Source organism: Sciurus carolinensis, chromosome 9, assembly GCF_902686445.1.
Source record: "Sciurus carolinensis chromosome 9, mSciCar1.2, whole genome shotgun sequence".
NCBI classification, from domain to species: domain Eukaryota; kingdom Metazoa; phylum Chordata; class Mammalia; order Rodentia; family Sciuridae; genus Sciurus; species Sciurus carolinensis.
The window spans coordinates 129420511-129437406 of NC_062221.1; the positions used below are offsets into that span (position 1 = coordinate 129420511).

The 16896-nt window shown below is 40.2% G+C and overlaps 2 protein-coding genes across 6 annotated transcripts in view; one reads left to right on the plus strand and one right to left on the minus strand.

Annotated features, from left to right (window-relative positions):
• Positions 1-1719: 1719 nt before the first annotated feature.
• Positions 1720-10666, plus strand: Sod1 (superoxide dismutase 1). Its single transcript, XM_047563268.1, has 5 exons — positions 1720-1886; positions 5764-5854; positions 7646-7715; positions 8433-8550; positions 9501-10666. The coding sequence occupies exons 1-5, from the start codon at positions 1815-1817 to the stop codon at positions 9606-9608; spliced, it is 459 nt and encodes a 152-aa protein (XP_047419224.1). The 5' UTR covers positions 1720-1814; the 3' UTR covers positions 9609-10666.
• Scaf4 (SR-related CTD associated factor 4) overlaps positions 7934-16896 on the minus strand; it is a 60432-nt gene continuing 51469 nt past the window's right edge. For all 5 annotated transcript variants that reach the window (XM_047563267.1, XM_047563266.1, XM_047563264.1 and 2 more), the window contains one exon: positions 7934-13308. In XM_047563267.1, coding sequence (XP_047419223.1) covers positions 12371-13308 — 938 coding nt within the window. In that variant the 3' untranslated portion in view covers positions 7934-12370. The remainder of the gene's footprint in view (positions 13309-16896) is intronic.

A 16896-nucleotide genomic window follows, 5' to 3' on the forward strand; every position in this document is an offset into this window, starting at 1 on the left:
GAGGATGACAAATGTGAACTGTGCATCTCTGAGAGCAGATGCATTAGAGTTCAAGGGCCTAAATAAATAAATGAAAGTGTATCCCGGATAAGTGTGTCTTCAAAACTAAATTCTGTTTTCTGAGCTTTGGGGGCAATGCAGGTTATATTGATAAGCAGTTGAGGAGATGGAGAGGATTCAAATCCCACAAAGTAAATGAAACAGAAATTCCAGGTGGGCCTTGTTCAGTCTTCCTCAGGAGGGTCCGTTCCTTCGATGACACTTTCCCATGTTCTTTTTGGAATCCAGCAGTTTCAGCTCCTGTCCTCCCGCTGGCTTTTCACTAGGTATCAGAGAACAAGCCACGAATTCAGAATTCTTAGTTCTCACCCCAAACTTTCTTAGTCAGAAATCCAGTCATCTGAGTTTTAGCAATCCCTTTAGGTAAACTAATGTGGCTTCCAAGATAAGGAACCTTACACTTCTATAGAAAATAGTTGGGCCATCTCTTGTTATCCAGGGACATACTACAGAATGGAGCACCCTACCTCTCCTCCACCCTACCTTCATTAACAAATGATTATCTCAACAAAAGTATGGGTCGAGATGGGGAAAATTCATATTCTAAGAGAATTTAAGCCACGCTTGCAGACAGATTCATGTTCACTGTAAAAACAATTCGAAAAGAACATGAGTGAAAGTTTATCTTGCACTCCTGAGAAGTACCCTGGTTTCCTATATATGTTTCTAAATATATGTTTCTGAAAGCACAAGTAAACCTATGTTCATCCTTTAAAAAACAATCAGAAAAGTAGTTTGTACTGTTTGCTCATTTCACATATTTTTTGTTGTTGTTTTGGTACCAGGGATTGAACTCAGAGGCACTCGGTCACTGAGCCACATCCCCAGCCCTATTTTGTATTTTATTTAGAGACCGGGTCTCACTGAGTTTCTTAGCACCTCTCTTTTGCTGAGGCTGACTTTGAATTCTCCATCCTCCTGCCTCAGCCTCCAGAGTGGCTGTGGGCCTCATTTCATAGATTTAAAAAAATATAGTTTCCTAGGAAGAATAGGCAATATTTCTCTCTCCTATTGTAAGAACATATCGTAAATTATTGAACCACATTCTGACCTTCTCCTTGAGTGTGTGGCCTTAGAATCAGACAAAAACACAGATTCCTGGAAGCCAAGCAGTTGCCTTTTTGATATCTTAAGGATTATGGCCTGTCAAACACAAATACGAAGCCAAACAAGTAACACGATGGGCCAAGGACTAAGAAAGTGGCAGAGAAGAAAAGGTGAGGCCAGGGATTGAGGAATACCGACTTTATACACCATCCTAAAACACAAAAGCAGTGAATAAAAAAATGAAAACTACAAAAAACATCATTTTGGAGCGTCCCAATTTCTAAACGGCAATCGGGACGTTAGGATCACAGTCATTCATAACTAGTATCAATTCTAGATGAAGCGACTCCAGATTTCCGAGGAAAACCATTTCCCATCTTTCCGAAGAAAGAGGCCGCTTCCCCCGGTTTCGGGTTTCAGGACTTCTCGCGGCCCAGGGAATGCGGGGCAGAGGGCGGCTCCCCGCGCGCGTCTCGGCCCCGCCTCCTGGCATTTGTGGCCACTCGCGTTCTAAGGCCGCCGTAGCGGGTGGGCAGAGCTCGCGGCCGGCGATTGGTCCCAGGACAGAGCGTGGGCGGGGCTTCGGGGGCCCGGCCTATAAAGTAGCCGCGGGGAAGGCGCTCGGGTTTGCGCCGGCGTCTCTTGCATCGTTGCTCAGTCGCTTTCGCAGCCCTCCGGGTCGGACTGGCGCACTTCTCCAGCGAGTTATGGCAACGAAGGCCGTGTGCGTGCTGAAGGGCGACGGCCCGGTGCAGGGCACCATCCACTTCGAGCAGCAGGCAAGGCCCGGGGCGGAGGTCCACGGCGAGGCCTGTTCGCGCGTCAGCCCGTGCACCTGTGTCCCTAGCGGGCCGGGTCGGGCCGCCCTCGCCACGCCCCCGGCCCGTAGGCCCGCGCCGCCGGGGGCCTTGGCACCCGCACAGGCATCCGCGTGCGCCCGCTAAGTGCTGAGTCACGGGGCGGGCCCGCGCTGCGGCGTGTGGCCGCCGGCGGTCAGGGCGGGGTGCGGGCGGAGGGCGGCTGGGCCTGCCGGCCTGCCGGGCTTGTGCCGCGGGCCAGGAAGGCGGGTTGCCCACCGGGCCTGGGCCGCCGCTTGCGGGCGTCTGGAGGCCAGGGTGGGGTCTGGTCGCTTTTGAAGTGGCGCTGGCCCTTCCCCGAGGGGTCTTTTTCCTGCTCGCGTGGATGCCTTGGACGCTGGCGCAGTCCGGTTTCCTGGGCGGCAGGGCCCTCCGCAGTATTGTCGCATGCGTGGTCGCCTTGGGGCTGCCTTCTGACTCTAGCGCGCTAGGTCGGGGTGCTGCGAGTTGTGGTCCGCCGCCTTTCGAGCTAAGGTTGAGTTTTGTATTTTTATGATGAAAAACAAGAATACGCAACAGAGAATGGATGTGGCACTTTATAGGAAAGTGCTGGCCCTCTCTTCTGGGTCGTGGTCAGGCCGCAAGGGCAAAGAAGATGGCCTAGAACAATGAGAACTTCCTTCAAAGCTTCAGAGTCAGAGATCTAACTGGGACTTCTCCAGGGCAGCGATGATCAACTCTGGTTGCACAGTAAACTAATTTGGGAAGCTTTTAGGAAATACCAACTCCAAGACCCAATCCCCGACCACTTATATCAAAATCTGTCACGTGCATTACCCTTTTTTTTTTTTTTTTTTAATTGAAGTTGACAAAGTGATTTTAAGGTGCACCTATCTTTGAGCTGATGGTTAAGTACAGTGGGTGGGGTTTGGGATTTGGAAGTTAAGAGACTTGGAGTTTCCATTACATGAAATTGGCACTTAGTAACGGGGTTTGGAACATTCCTTAAACCAAATTCACTGTGAAGTAGCCTTAAAATTGCTCTACCAGCAGTCAGATTGTGGAAATGTCAAAGACAAAAAAGTATTTTTTTGGGGTGGGAGAAATCTAACTCATGACCTTGTGCACACGTTGTGCCACTCACCTATGTATGCCCCAGATCTCAAAGATAAATTTACGAACAAATTTTCTAGTTTTCAGAAATATTCATTGCCAATAATATTTCCAAAACGTATTTTGCAAGGAAGATAACTCGTAATACTGTTGCCAGACCATAGTGATGTTACCAACTGGAGGAAAATTTTGTTGTGCTTGGCTTAATAATCGTGAGAAGATTTAATATGTGATTTAGGTTTAGTCCTCAAAATGGTTTACAGAAATGTGAGTGGGCAGGAATTGTAGTGTATGCAAAGTGTCTGATTTGTGCTAGGGAGAACCTGGCATTTAAGTGTTTAATTGGTCTCCACTTTTTCTGAAAAAGGTTCTTGGCATTTGACTCCATTTGACTGGGTTTCTTTTGTCAGACTTGGTTTTTGTCTTCTTTTTCCCCTCCCAGTGTAGTTCTCCACTGCTGGAAAATCTTAGGAAGCCTCTGAGGGATCCTCCCCCCCCCCCCCCCCAGGGATCCTCCCCCCCCCCCCCTCTCTCTCTCTCTCTCTCTCTCACCATTGGAAAATGTGAAGACCAGCTGGGAATCCATACCTGAACTCAAGTTTCTGCTGGTTTTTCACCTGTCCTGAGCAGCTTGCACAGTTGTTTAGTTAAGCACCAAACTTCATGTTGGTGGTGCCCTTTGTACTTGATAAGGACCCTTGGATAGTTAAGCATTACAGCTCTACAGATTGGTAGATGTAATAAATTGGCTGTAAACTGTTCTGGTCTATTTCATGTTTAAAATTTTGGATTAGTTGTCCACTTCAAAATCAGAGCTTTCGCCTCTGGTTTCCTACTCTTAAATCTTGAAAAATTTAGAGATGTACATACTGAACTTTCATTAGCCCAAGACAACACTGGATTCGGCCAGTTTATGTTCATTTTCGTTTCCCAGGTCAGTGTTGCTCACAGTGAGACTGGTTTCTTAGGGTTGTACCCATAAAACTGGATCTGAAGAACTACTCACTTATGCTGTGTGCATTGCCCATGGGGTGGGGTTGGAAGAACCTACCCTTTTTGTCTGACTGTTATGTTTTGGTGTTTTGGGATGAGGAATAGTGTTCATATTTGTTTTTCCAGTATTAAAGGTTGTACGTAGAAGAATCATAGTTCTATTCTCAGAAGAAAAAAGGGCAACTATTGCTTCCTTTGAGCAGTGTTTTCAGATGGAAAGTTGAACAAGATTACCAACTAGAGAGAAAATTTGTAATTTATAATTACATTCTAATAAAAGTTATATAATTATCCATTCTACTTTGTCATTTGTAATTATATTATGAGAATATTATTTAATACTTGAATGATATGTAGTCTTCAAAATAGATTTCTACAGAGAGGACAGGAGTGGTAGTATATACAAGTGTTTGGGAGGGAGAACTGATGTTTGAATTTTGTCTTATACCTGATGGCCCTGGCTATTAAAAAAAAATTAGCTAAAAACAAATATACTGGCATATATATAAATGTGAGATGTAGTTCCTGTGTATGTTTTATTTCAGTTCTTGATCTATTTGGAGCTATGGCAGTAATGTCCTTGATTTCTAGATTCAGTTCCATTACCTGGTGTGACTGCCTGAATGGCATGTCATGCTGCTTTGGTTTTTCTGCACACTTTGTTTTTGTTTGTTTTTGATACTGGGGATTGAACACAGGGCTGCTTTACTATGGGCCTACATCCTCTGCCCCTTTTTAAAATTTTTATGTTTTGAGACAGAGTCTCATTAAGTTGCTTAGGGTTTCACTGAATTGCTGGAGGCTGACCATCAACTTGTGATCCTCTTGCCTCAGCCTCCTGAATTGCTGATATCGCATAGGCCGTGCCCAACTCAGCTACTTTAGTGTTTTTATTGTCCTCTCTTTTTGTTAGTATGGAAGGTTGTCTAGATTTCAGTGCCTAAAAAAACTTACAAAACAAACAACAACAAAAAAACAATAATTCAGGTTAGACCAGAATAGGTGCCCTCAGGGTAGGATGTTTTCTGACTACTAGGTGAAATGTTTTTGATGGAAACTGATAAATGCCCACTGAGAGTAGAGAATGAGTCCTTTAGGTCATTAATTTTTTTGTGTATGGTACTTGGGATTGAACCCAGGGATGGTCTACACTGAACGATGCCCCTAGCCCTTTTTATTTTTTATTTTTATGCAGGATCTTGCTAAATTACTGAGACTGACCTTGAATTGTGATCCTCTTGCCTCAGCCTTCTAACTGCTGGGATTACTGGCCACCACACCCAGCTCTGTTTGGGGCTTATGAAGTTTGATATGAGGCTGAGGATGTAGCTCTGGGCTTGATTCCCAGTACTGCAAAAGAAAAAGGGTTAGTTATGTACATGTATACTCACTGGATGCAAATACAACCTGTTCAGAAGTACTTACTGAACAAGTACTTAGTCATATTCACATCTTCATTGTAAGAGAGTCACATCCTACAAAGTAGAGTGTACACATTTGACATTTAGGTGCTCACCTATGCCTGCTGGTGTGTTATGTTGCTATTATGTGCTTTTTATACTTAACCTAATCCCTAGTCCCTGGCTCCAGATTGCCTAGGCAGCAGGTATTAGAACAAGGAGGTTCTCACTGGCTGGGAGATAGTGGGAGTCTGCCTGTTTCACTTTACTGTGTTACTAAAGGTAAGTCAACTGTTTTCTTTGTTCAAAAGTGCTTGTGTTCTCAAACTTAATGCGCTTTTCTTTGAATAAAGGCAAATAAAGTTGTGGTATCGGGACGCATTACAGGATTGACTGAAGGCCAGCACGGATTCCACGTCCATCAGTTTGGAGATAATACACAAGGTGGGTTTGCACTGCTCCAAGTGACCATACCTGTTCAACAGAGGAAGGTAAATAGGACTGGTAACCCCTCACTGGTAAAAACCTTCAACATTTTTTTTTTAAGGTCAAGATAAAATGACTACTAAGGCTAACCTTAAGGAAATTAGCCACAAAACTGGTATTTGACTTCTTAAGTGTGGGGAGGAGAATGGGAAGGAGTTGATCATTTTTATCTTGTGCTTTTTTAAGAACACAATAGGAAACAAGAAAAAGCTCCTTTCTTATTTTGGGTAATGATCAGAGGGGTTGTGAGCTGGGATGGGTACTACCAGCACAGTGTCTGATTTGCTTGCATTACCCCATGAACAGCTCCACACCCAACTTGAGATCCCTGCTGGGACAAAAGTATGATTACAAACTCAAGATAGGATGTAGACCCTGGTGCTTAGGAATGTTTCACTTTCTCAGTTTGGGATTAGAAGCAAGTTAACGAAAGGTTACGAATTAAATTGCATTTAGTGATCATTTGCCATATTTGGGTTATAATCCAAACCTTCATATTTACAGATTTGGGATGAGTACTTGATTCATTTTGCTAGAACTTGTTTTCAGTGTACCACGATTTGTTTCCAAGTAGTTATTTTAGTGACCAAATTTTACTGATTTCCATAATGACAAGAATTCCCAAGTTTCTTCTGCTTCTGTTTTGGGAAGTGCTTGTTCTGTAGCTTTGACTTGTTAAACTACTTCCTGTAACCTGCTGTCTTCTCCCTGTGTGGGATTCCCTGGGGCCTGGGTTGAAGCTGTAAACAATGGAAACTTTCCTTCTACTGCTGAATACGGAAAGCCTATCATGAAAGGACCTCCTGGGCTGTCATGGCTGTGTTCTTTTTTTCTTAACTTTTTTTAAAAAATTGGTTTATTTTATTTTTTACAGACTGCATTTTGATTCATTGTACACAAATGGGTTACATCATTTCTTTTCTGTGGTTGTGCACAATGTAGATTCATACCATTCCTGTAATCATGCATGTACATAGGGTGGTGATGTCTCTCTCATTCCACCATTTTTCATACCCCTCTCCCTCTCATTTCCCTCTACCTAATCTAAAGTTCCTCCATTCTTCTCTCACCCCCCACCCCCCATTGTATATCATCATCCACTTATCAGGGAAAACATTCGAGCTGAATGGCATCCCTGGTGCCCAGGAATGCCACCCCTGGGTGTGATACAAGGCAGTAGGGATGACCCTTGGACATAAGGTGCTATCTAATATTCTGCCTACACCAGATAAAGGTCTCAGACAAACCAGAAGAGCTGTTTGGTGGTATGCTGCTAAACAGATAAGTGTTTTGGAACTAGGCATCGTACCTTCTTAAAATTAGGATCATAAATGTGTGATTTTTTTTTTTTTTTTTTTTTTTTTTTTTTGTGGTGCTGGGGATTGAACCCAGGGCCTTAGTGCTCACAAGGCAAGCACTCTACCAACTGAGCTATATCCCCAGCCCATAAATGTGTGATTTTAATTCTTAGATCTAGACCTGTTGAAGATGTCCGGCCGCCTATTTCACAGTGAAGAAGCCAAAGCCCAGAGAAGGATGTTAACTTGACTAGTGTCAGTAGTTAGAATCCGAGCCCATTGTATTTATACCAAGGTGTCGCTTCCTGTTTTTATTATCCCAGAAATCATGATGCAGGCCAGTGCTTTCTCCATTGGAAGTTTTGGCAATGATCACTTTCTTTTTAGAATTTATTTTGGAATTTTGATTCATAATTTAGCTGACACCACCCCCCTTTTCTTTTGTAAATAGGCTGTACAAGTGCAGGTCCTCACTTCAATCCTCAATCCAAAAAACATGGTGGGCCAACGGATCAAGAAAGGTAAGCAGCAAGCTGCGGAACTCCGGCATAATTGTGATAGATTTGTGGACCTGATAGGGTGCACGGCTTGCAGAACCAAGCAAGATGGTCGAATGCTTTCCCCACCTCTGCTTTTGGATTTTTTTTGTCTTCCATGTAATTTCCCCACCCCTAGTGCTGAAATGGCTTATTACTTGGGCTAAGGAGGTGACAAATGGGAACACTTAAAACAATTAGGTTTTGTACCATTTATTGAACATAGAACTAATACAAGTGCCAAAGGGAACTAATACAGGAAATGTCAATAATAACAGTACTGTTGGCCACTAGCAAAATAAAGCATCACTATGAAACCTAGGAAGCATCTGTAGATGAAAATGTCATGCTGGAAACTAAGTTGAGACTCCATTTGTATGTGTATGTTTTCTGAAAACCTTTCAGAATATTAAATTTAAGGATAAGAAATTTATTTTTATAACAGGCCTAGGGGCATAGCTTTCTTCATTGTTCCATTAACTAAGAGGGATGACTTAGTAACTGAGAGTTTACCCCGTGGTACTTTTATCTCTGAAATTGAGGTCATCCCTATCCCAGGACTCTTTCTCAGCTTGTTTTTAAATTTTTGTTTCTGAAATGTTGTCAGTCTGGAAAAGTGATCCTACTTGATGTATACCTCTTAGCCTGCTCTATAGGTTTGACTGCAAGTTTAATTTACATCTGTTAATTTTTCATTGTCAGGCATGTTGGAGACCTGGGCAATGTGCTTGCTGACAAAGATGGTGTGGCCATTGTGTCCATTGAAGATTCTCTGATCTCACTCTTGGGAGAGCATTCCATCATTGGCCGCACAATGGTGGTAAGTTTTGTATAAAAAGAAAAAATCCTATGATTTCTTCTAACATACAGGCATATCTTTTCACAATTTCACAATGGTTAGTCCCGGTTTTTAAATATTCACATAAATTATACTTTTAGTTCAGATTAGGAAAAGCAGTTATTTTATTGGATGTCTGCAGTGAAGCTGAATTAATTTAGTTAAGAATACTGTTAAGATGCAGTAAAAAGATATTAGATTCAAATTGGGGTAATAGTAGTTTTTAGTTTTAAAGCAGCCATATTTTCTTGCCATGATTGTTTCCCCTTGTAGGTAATAGAATATTTTATTAAATCTAAAATCTGGGATGGACTTGAGTATTGATAATGAGTCAGATGTGTAGGCTATCATGTGGAATGGTCCTCCCAAGTTACCCTGGAGCTGTGTCTGCTGCATGCATGCCACCAGGTAGGAAAGGCTCTCTTGCCCCCTCAGGGCAGTTAACATTTCAGTAGGTACTTCCTTTCAGTGGACCCTTTATCCTTAGAATTTTCTTCAGCCCTATTGGTGAAGTAGAAGAATCATTTAATGAACAAAATTTAAAATACCATTGCTAAGTAGTTTGTTTTTAGGATTGTCTCTTATTTACAGGTCTATAGTTCATTAGGCCTGAATTTTTTTGATAAGTTTACTCTAAGGTTACTCTAATTTTTCATGGATGAAGACGACCATGTGGTGTTGGAATTTTCAGTATTTCTTTTAGAGATAGCAACACTTACCTAGAGTTTAAAGGTAACATATCTTTGCACCAACAAGAAACTTTGAGTAGTAGTTTCTACTTTGAAACTCCTAGCATAAATGTTAGCATTTTTCCTGCTAGTTGGATTATTTTAACATGTTGTTTTCTAATATTAAGTCGTTAGATTATTGTTGGGAAGAGATGATACACTACTTTATAGCTCAAAGTTAAATGTTCTTAAATTTTTTTAAAGATCCATGAAAAACCAGATGACTTGGGCAAAGGTGGAAATGAAGAAAGTACAAAGACGGGAAATGCTGGAAGTCGGCTGGCTTGTGGTGTAATTGGGATCGCGCAGTAAACATTCCCTTCCATGTGGTCCGAGTCCCATTAACTCATCTGTTATCCTGCTAGCTGTAGAAATTTAACTTGATAACATTAAACATTGTAATCTAAAAGTGTAATTGTGTGACTTCTTTTTAATTGCTTTAAGTATTTGTAATGAGAACTGATATTACAATTACTTGGAAAATTTGTATAGTTTTATAAAACTCAATTAAAATGTTTCAATGATCTCTGTATTTTACCAGATTAACACAAATGGGTATTAAACTGTCAGAATTTCTTCAGTTCTCATTCAAGCTTGGGAATAAACACCCTGTGTATGGATGGCATTTATTTTTGGCTTATTAAAGTATCAAAATCAAAATTCTAAATTAAGCTCTGATACTTATTTATACAGAGCATGAATGGAACAGATTTAGTAATACTAATGATCTCATAGCACTCTCATTTTCAAAATGTTTGAGAGGGGCCATCAAAATGTATAAAAATTTTTAGCAACTTCTCTTTTTAGCTATGGCAACCCAAATTTGTCCTTTGTCAGTTTTAGGGAAATTTCCCTGCTTCGTTACTAAGCATTTTGATTCATAAAGTACCTGATTTTTTTTTTTTTTAAGCATGTAGTATGGTTTAAGGAAGCTCTTTGATAACTTTTAGTGAACTTATAAAAGGCAAATAAATTATAGCCTTAGTTAGCTAAGATTAATTGACCTACCTGTCAGAATGACACCTATTCTACTTTACAGAGTGGAAGTTGGCACAATCTCTTTTCTTCAGATTGGCCCTCTGAAGATACTACAGTACTAGAAGAGGGAACCAGGGAAATATTTGATTGTTGGCTTCTGACTGTTGAAATAGTGCAAGAATTTACATAATTTACCCAAGTTGCAATTGGACAGAGAAATCAGTTCTCTTCCTTTTAATGTAAATGTGTGTGTACCTGTACCTGTGAGAAAAATGTTTAAATGAAGTGTTAATCTGAGGCTTGTGACTATCTGGGTTACAGTTGTTTATTAAGAATTGAATTGTATAAATAGTTCTGATAATCGGAATAAACTATAATCCTATCAATATGTACTTTATGAGATCTAAGAAGTCATTTAGGAGCACAGCTAAATTGGAAAAATATACTGTTTCCAAAGTTCAGATTTGAGGTGAAGAATGTGTTCATACATGGTAAGTGGTTAAAATGACCAGATAGAGAATTTTAAAACAGTATTCGTTCCCAGATTTTGTTAATGTAGTTTGTTGCTCATGTGGGATGATTCAAATACAGGGACAGACGTGTGTAGCTTTAAATGCAGTCATACTACAAGTTACTATTATTTGCTTTTGTTTTCATGTGCAAATAAATGGGGTGATCTCAATACTTTGAACTGGAAGTAGAAGCTTAAACTGCAAAGAGACAAGTACTTGAAATCTGGAAGGAGTTTCAGTTGGGTCGACACTAAACGAAGGACAAGTTTTGTAAATTGAAGTTTACAGATATGAAATGGGCTTTTGTGTTCTAAAGGCAGGAACAGTACACTGTCCTAGATATATTATCCTCATCAAAATGGATCTTACTGAAGAGTACTAAAATAATGAAGCACCTTCACTGAGCACAAGGGTAAACAAATTTAACTACTCAGCACATTTGAAACTGGGACAGTGTAAGAATGTAATTTAAGAAAAAGCCTGAAGGCTGCAAATACTAGGACTATCTTGGCACTGGGTAAGCGGTTTCATGTAACTGCTTTTTTGTACTGTTTCTTATAAAGGCTTGTTTTGGTTTGAAATGTTTTCAAGTGGTACTTCTTGGACAACTTAAACCTATTTTCCTAGTTAACCCAACAGTTATAAGCAAAAGAGAATACTTCATATGGTAAAAGTTTCAGTCTACCTCTGCGCAGCAGGGGAATTAAAACGGTAAAGGCAATAGGCAATGCTTATAAGAAACAATAGGTTGCATTTAAGTCCTTATATAAAATAAGACAAAAAGCTTTCAAGTTGCAAATGTTAACCTTGATTTCATTTTACCTTTTTAGAAAATTTTAACGGGATGATTTAAAAAAAACAACCCAACCTACTAAGTTACCAAGGTAACCAAATAATTTATACAACATGTTTGGGAATCCAATTTTTCCCCATGTAAAATATTTTTACAAATTAATTAGGATATTACCACAAAGCCAATGGAAAAAAACAAAAACCCTGATTGAACTGCAAACAAGCTTTTCAAATAACAAATTGCTAAACTTATGATTAAAATGCTAAAAATCAAAAGAATTACAAATGATAGTGTCTGAGAATAACTACATGAAAATGTATTTCCATCAAACAAGTCTAATTTAGACTCCAATACATGAAGAGCTCAAACTTCGGTGAACAATCCTTTTCTACCTTAATGCAGTGTAGGAAGAATAGCACACATTAAAGTTTGTTACGAAAATAGAGTTTATTAAAAACATCCCTATTGTTTTGAGGAGCTTTCACCGTTACCTTGTCTTAAATTAAAAAAAAAAAAAAATAGAGAGCACTTCTAATTACGATTTGTAAACTTTTTAAAGTCAAAACTTTTAAAAAGTTACAGCAAAAAGGGTAATATTTATTCATATCTTCAGTATTTTTTGTTATTTTGTGGCTATTTTTAAATAGAAGGGAAGCAATCAAATTGCTTACAATTCCCCACCAACTACTGCGGGGCTGTGATATAGCAGGAGCAAATATAATACAGCATCTGTACACCTCACGCTCTACACTCCAGAAGTGTCACTGTCACGTTGGGACAAATTCCAGTCTCTAGCGAGGAGCCTCTGCTGCTGAGCCAGAATCCTTTTCGGGTTCAACGGATGAGGTAGCCTCAGCAGGTAACTCTTCGGAAGGTTTCACCACTGTGGCCTCGGCCTCCCCCTTAGCAAGTTCTGAAACAGTATCTACATTTCCCACTTGGCTAACAGGAGGTTCAGCGGTTTTGTTACCACCTGCCCTGTCTGTCACCTCAGGCTTTTCCTTTCCTCGGTTTTCTTCCTTCTCTCTACGAGACTCTCTATCTCTAGAATCTCTCTCTCTGTCTCGATGCCCACTAGAGCGTCTATTTCTCTCTTCCAAGTCTCTGTGCCTGTCCCGGTCAGGGCTCCTCCTTCCCCACTCTCTCCTGTCTCGATTACTATTCTCTCTCTCATCATTACGGTTCCCATACCGTTCCCGGTCATTTTCCACCCTATTTCCGAAAGATCTTCTTCCAAACCTTTCTTGGTCTCTACCTGAATTGAACTGCTGCCTGCTATCATTTCTAAACTGCTGTGGCTGCTGCTGGGCTGGAGGTGGCTGCTGTGACGGTGGTGGCTGCTGTGGCTGTGGCTGTGGTGGAGGTGGCTGCTGTGGCTGTGGCTGGGATTGCTGCTGCCTTCCGTCTCTGTCTTCGGGCCCCCCTGGGCCTGGCCCTGGGCCCCCCAACCCTGGCATCCCACCAGGTCTAACAAAAGGGCCATGTGGTGGGAAGGGCCCTTTCATTCCATGTGGGGGAGGCATTGCAAAGCCCCCTGGTCCTGGTGGCGGACCCCTGTGCATCATGTGCGGCGGCATGGGGCGGGGTGGCATCAGAGGGAATCTCTGTAGGTGAGGTGGAGGCATTCCTGGAGGGCGCTGGAGCGGGATGAGGCCAGGTCGGGCACCAAGAAGACCAGTAGACGGTGCCTGCAGCCCGATCACAGGACCAGGAGCAACTCCTTGAGTGCCTAAAACACAACAAAGACAAAAATGTAAATGCCACAGATGCTTTCTTATTTTGGCTGTATCTATGAAGTTTAAGGCAAAATGAAATTCAATCTAGAATCTTAATTTTCATGCTGGGTGCCAATCTGTACCAACCCATCCCAGATCCACTGAGAGAGCCCAGTACCTAAAGCAAGGAATCTACTAATAACTAATTTTTAAAGTACCTAGTATACAGAGAGAGGCAAAATTAAGCTGGAAAAGAAAAACAATATACCAGTTTTTGAAGAGTGTCAAAATCTTTGGCAGCCTTCAGTAGAAGCTGTTTTACCACTCCAAATACAACATTTGAGAAACACAATGTGTTAACTCCTCATGAGATAAAGGATTGCATTCACCATCAATAAGCCAAACAAAGGGTGTTTCGGGTGTATTCTTGACAAAATCTCAGTCCGAGTTAATATATTTACTACTAGATTAAATAAAACAAACGAGATCACTGATCTGGAAAATCCAGCAAAAAATAAAGCAGATTCCATGCTACACTTAGTTTACAGTATTAAATGATTTATGTAGTCATAATACACATTTAAATACTAATGTTTATAAAACAAAGATCCATACATGAATATAAGGTTTGTTTTTTGCTTCTTTTTCAAAGGACAGCACAATGTGTAACTTGCCATGCCAACATGACTGGTGCCAGGTGTTCATTCTTCTAAGATTGTTAAACTGGTGCTGTTAGAGTAACAATGACTTACTAGTTTTTACTTTCTCATTTATACGAGGGCTTTTCATTCTAGTGTAAGAGTCACACAAGTTCAATGATTCAATATTTATAATCATGGGGAAAAGTAGTAAGGATTTGTATTGGTTTTCCACTTACCTAACAGGCATCAAATCTCTCAATTTCTTTCTTTCAAATATAAATGTCATAAGGAAAACACTCCCAAAGGAGTTACTTTGAAAATGGAAAAGTGCTCCAGATAGTGTTGGAATATGCTATTTACCTGTGTGCTACAGAACTGTCTTTGAGCAAGTTATGGGTTATGCTCAGCTGGCAATAGCATCAGAAATGCTGTGTGACTAATAGAAAAATGACTCAATATTTTAGTAGGAGTTAATTTTAACTTCTCCCCCCCCCCAATCATCATGGTATTTTAGGTTTATAACTTGGAATCAACTTGCATCCATACCCATGGTAGCAAACTATTATGTCTTCCATATTTCTACAATTTCTGTATAAAAAATACTAATGTGATAAATAAGAATCTCTTCTTCAGTTTTTGTTAGTCATCACGTGATCCAGTGTTCTCTCAGGCTTAACTACTGAAGTGGACCTGAAGCATGTATGGAGATAGGGTTATAACTTTTTTCTTTTTGGAGGAGCTGTTTTTTTTTTTTTTTTTTGAGTTGCTAGGGATTGAACCCAGGGCCTTGTGCTTGCGAGGCAAGCACTCTACCAACTGGGCTATATCCCCAAACCCTACGGAGCTGGTTTTTGAACTCAGGGGCTCATGTACTCTAGGCAAGTGTCTACCACTGAGCTACATCCTCAGCACCAGGTTATAACTCATTTTACATGAAGACTCACCAGTTTTGGTATTTACTTACATAAATGTCCTCTAAATGCTTAAACAGAAATACATTGATGAAATATAATCCTACCCAGGAGTGATCTTAGACACATGCCTCAGTATTCAGGTTTATAAAATGGGCAGAGCAATAATACCTGCCACTTCCACTTGACATCAAATGGAGTAAGAATAGGTTCAGTACCTGTTCTATTAACTGCTGAAATTATTATTCCACACCTCTATTCAGAAAGGTAATAATGGTCCTAACACTATTTGATTTTACAAAACAATATTTTTCACTTTTGATAATTAAGATCTTAATTCCTCCTGCTCCCCCAATACCCTCCATGGTTTGAAGTCAAGTCTGGTGGCTGGGGAAATTTTAAATACATTGAGAGTTTCAGTTTGAGGTTGAGAAATGCTAATTTTAAAAGGAAAAAGACAGTTTTTGAAATCTGCCCCTTCAGAGTTGTTAGGAAAATCCTGGAAAATGAGCACACACACACAGGACCACCACCTAGACTGTATTTCAGGCCCAAATGAAACCAGTGGCAGACTGAAACATTCTTCATAGCATTTAAGTAAATATAATTGGGCATACATCATAAAAACAAAAGCACCTAAGGTATGTACTTCCTCTGATTCTAAATGAATAGTGTATTTTCTAGATCTGTAGCCTTTAATTTGAAGCAGCATAAAATGTACATACTCAGTTATAGCCTCTTTTGAGAGGTCTAATTATACAGAAGCATTTTAAACCAACCAAACTTTATTCTTCCACCAGCTTTTATATGAAAAGGTTTGTTTTCAAGAACTGAAAGGACCAATGTTTAATGTTCTGAAGGTCAGTGTGGCACACTCCAGCACACATCTACAGGGGCAAAGGGCAATTTTTTTTAATGCTAGAAAAATGGGGGAGGGTTTCAAAATACCTATGACAAAAGAATTAAGTTCAGAAGAGTCTTCAAAAGCAAACAGTGACTCTTACAGGGTAATGGGAAAGTCCCATTCCTGATTTCCTCATAATAACTTGATTTTCTGACTTACCAATCTGACAGTGGCCAAAGAATGCAAAACCACCTCAACCTTGTTCAGAAAATAGAAAACTGCAATGATTTTATATGAAACAAACCCCAGGCTCTAGGATTGCACCTCTTAAGTTCTTTTTGAGTTTGAGGTTACATAATTAACAGGGTCAACACCTATACAGCACGACTTTTATAAAGATTGCCAATTAATCTATTTCACACATACGGGTATCTGTACACGGGATTTGCTTAAAAGATCATACACCAAACCTCTTCCCTACTTTATAAATAATGCTAGGAAGATGTATCAAGCTGGATTTCTTTAAGCCTTTGTGGCCAAAGTTTATAGATTTCTCTGAAATAATCCTGGAGACCCAAATGACCACAGAAGTGGATGGTGGATTTTTTTTTTTAATTGGCTTATCTGTAGTTCCCTTTCCTCTTTTGCAGTGAACACATCTTGTTTTTATAAGATATTTAATTAAAAATACATGAGGTGGAAAAGACTTTGGTAGACATGCAATCTGAACTTTGTTTTTTTAAGGAAAGCTGGCATTATGCACACACTACTGGAATACATAGTGAGTTTCTAAGTCAAAAGAGCATACAAAGCAATAATTCACTTTATCTGGAAGTATGCTGTGCACTATGACATGCTCCCTAGAATTACAGATTAAAAATAAAATTCATTCACACACTCATTGAACATCTGAACTTTACATTATTAACTTGTCTAACAGACTGGAGATATAAATAAAATCTTCAAATGGATAACCTAGTTCAAACAAATTTTAATTACTATAGATGGCAGAAGTTAGTATGGTGATACAAAGGTGGAACTGATAATGATGGTGTGTGGATCCGAGCAGGCCATAAGTAAATGTCTGGTGTGGGTCTCATAGGAATCAGAGCACATACATGACAATGTAAGGAAGGACACTAACTGGTCAAAAAAGGAATAGTGTTTGGAAGGCTTACAGCAAGGTGATGTACTCAAGTGCACTGT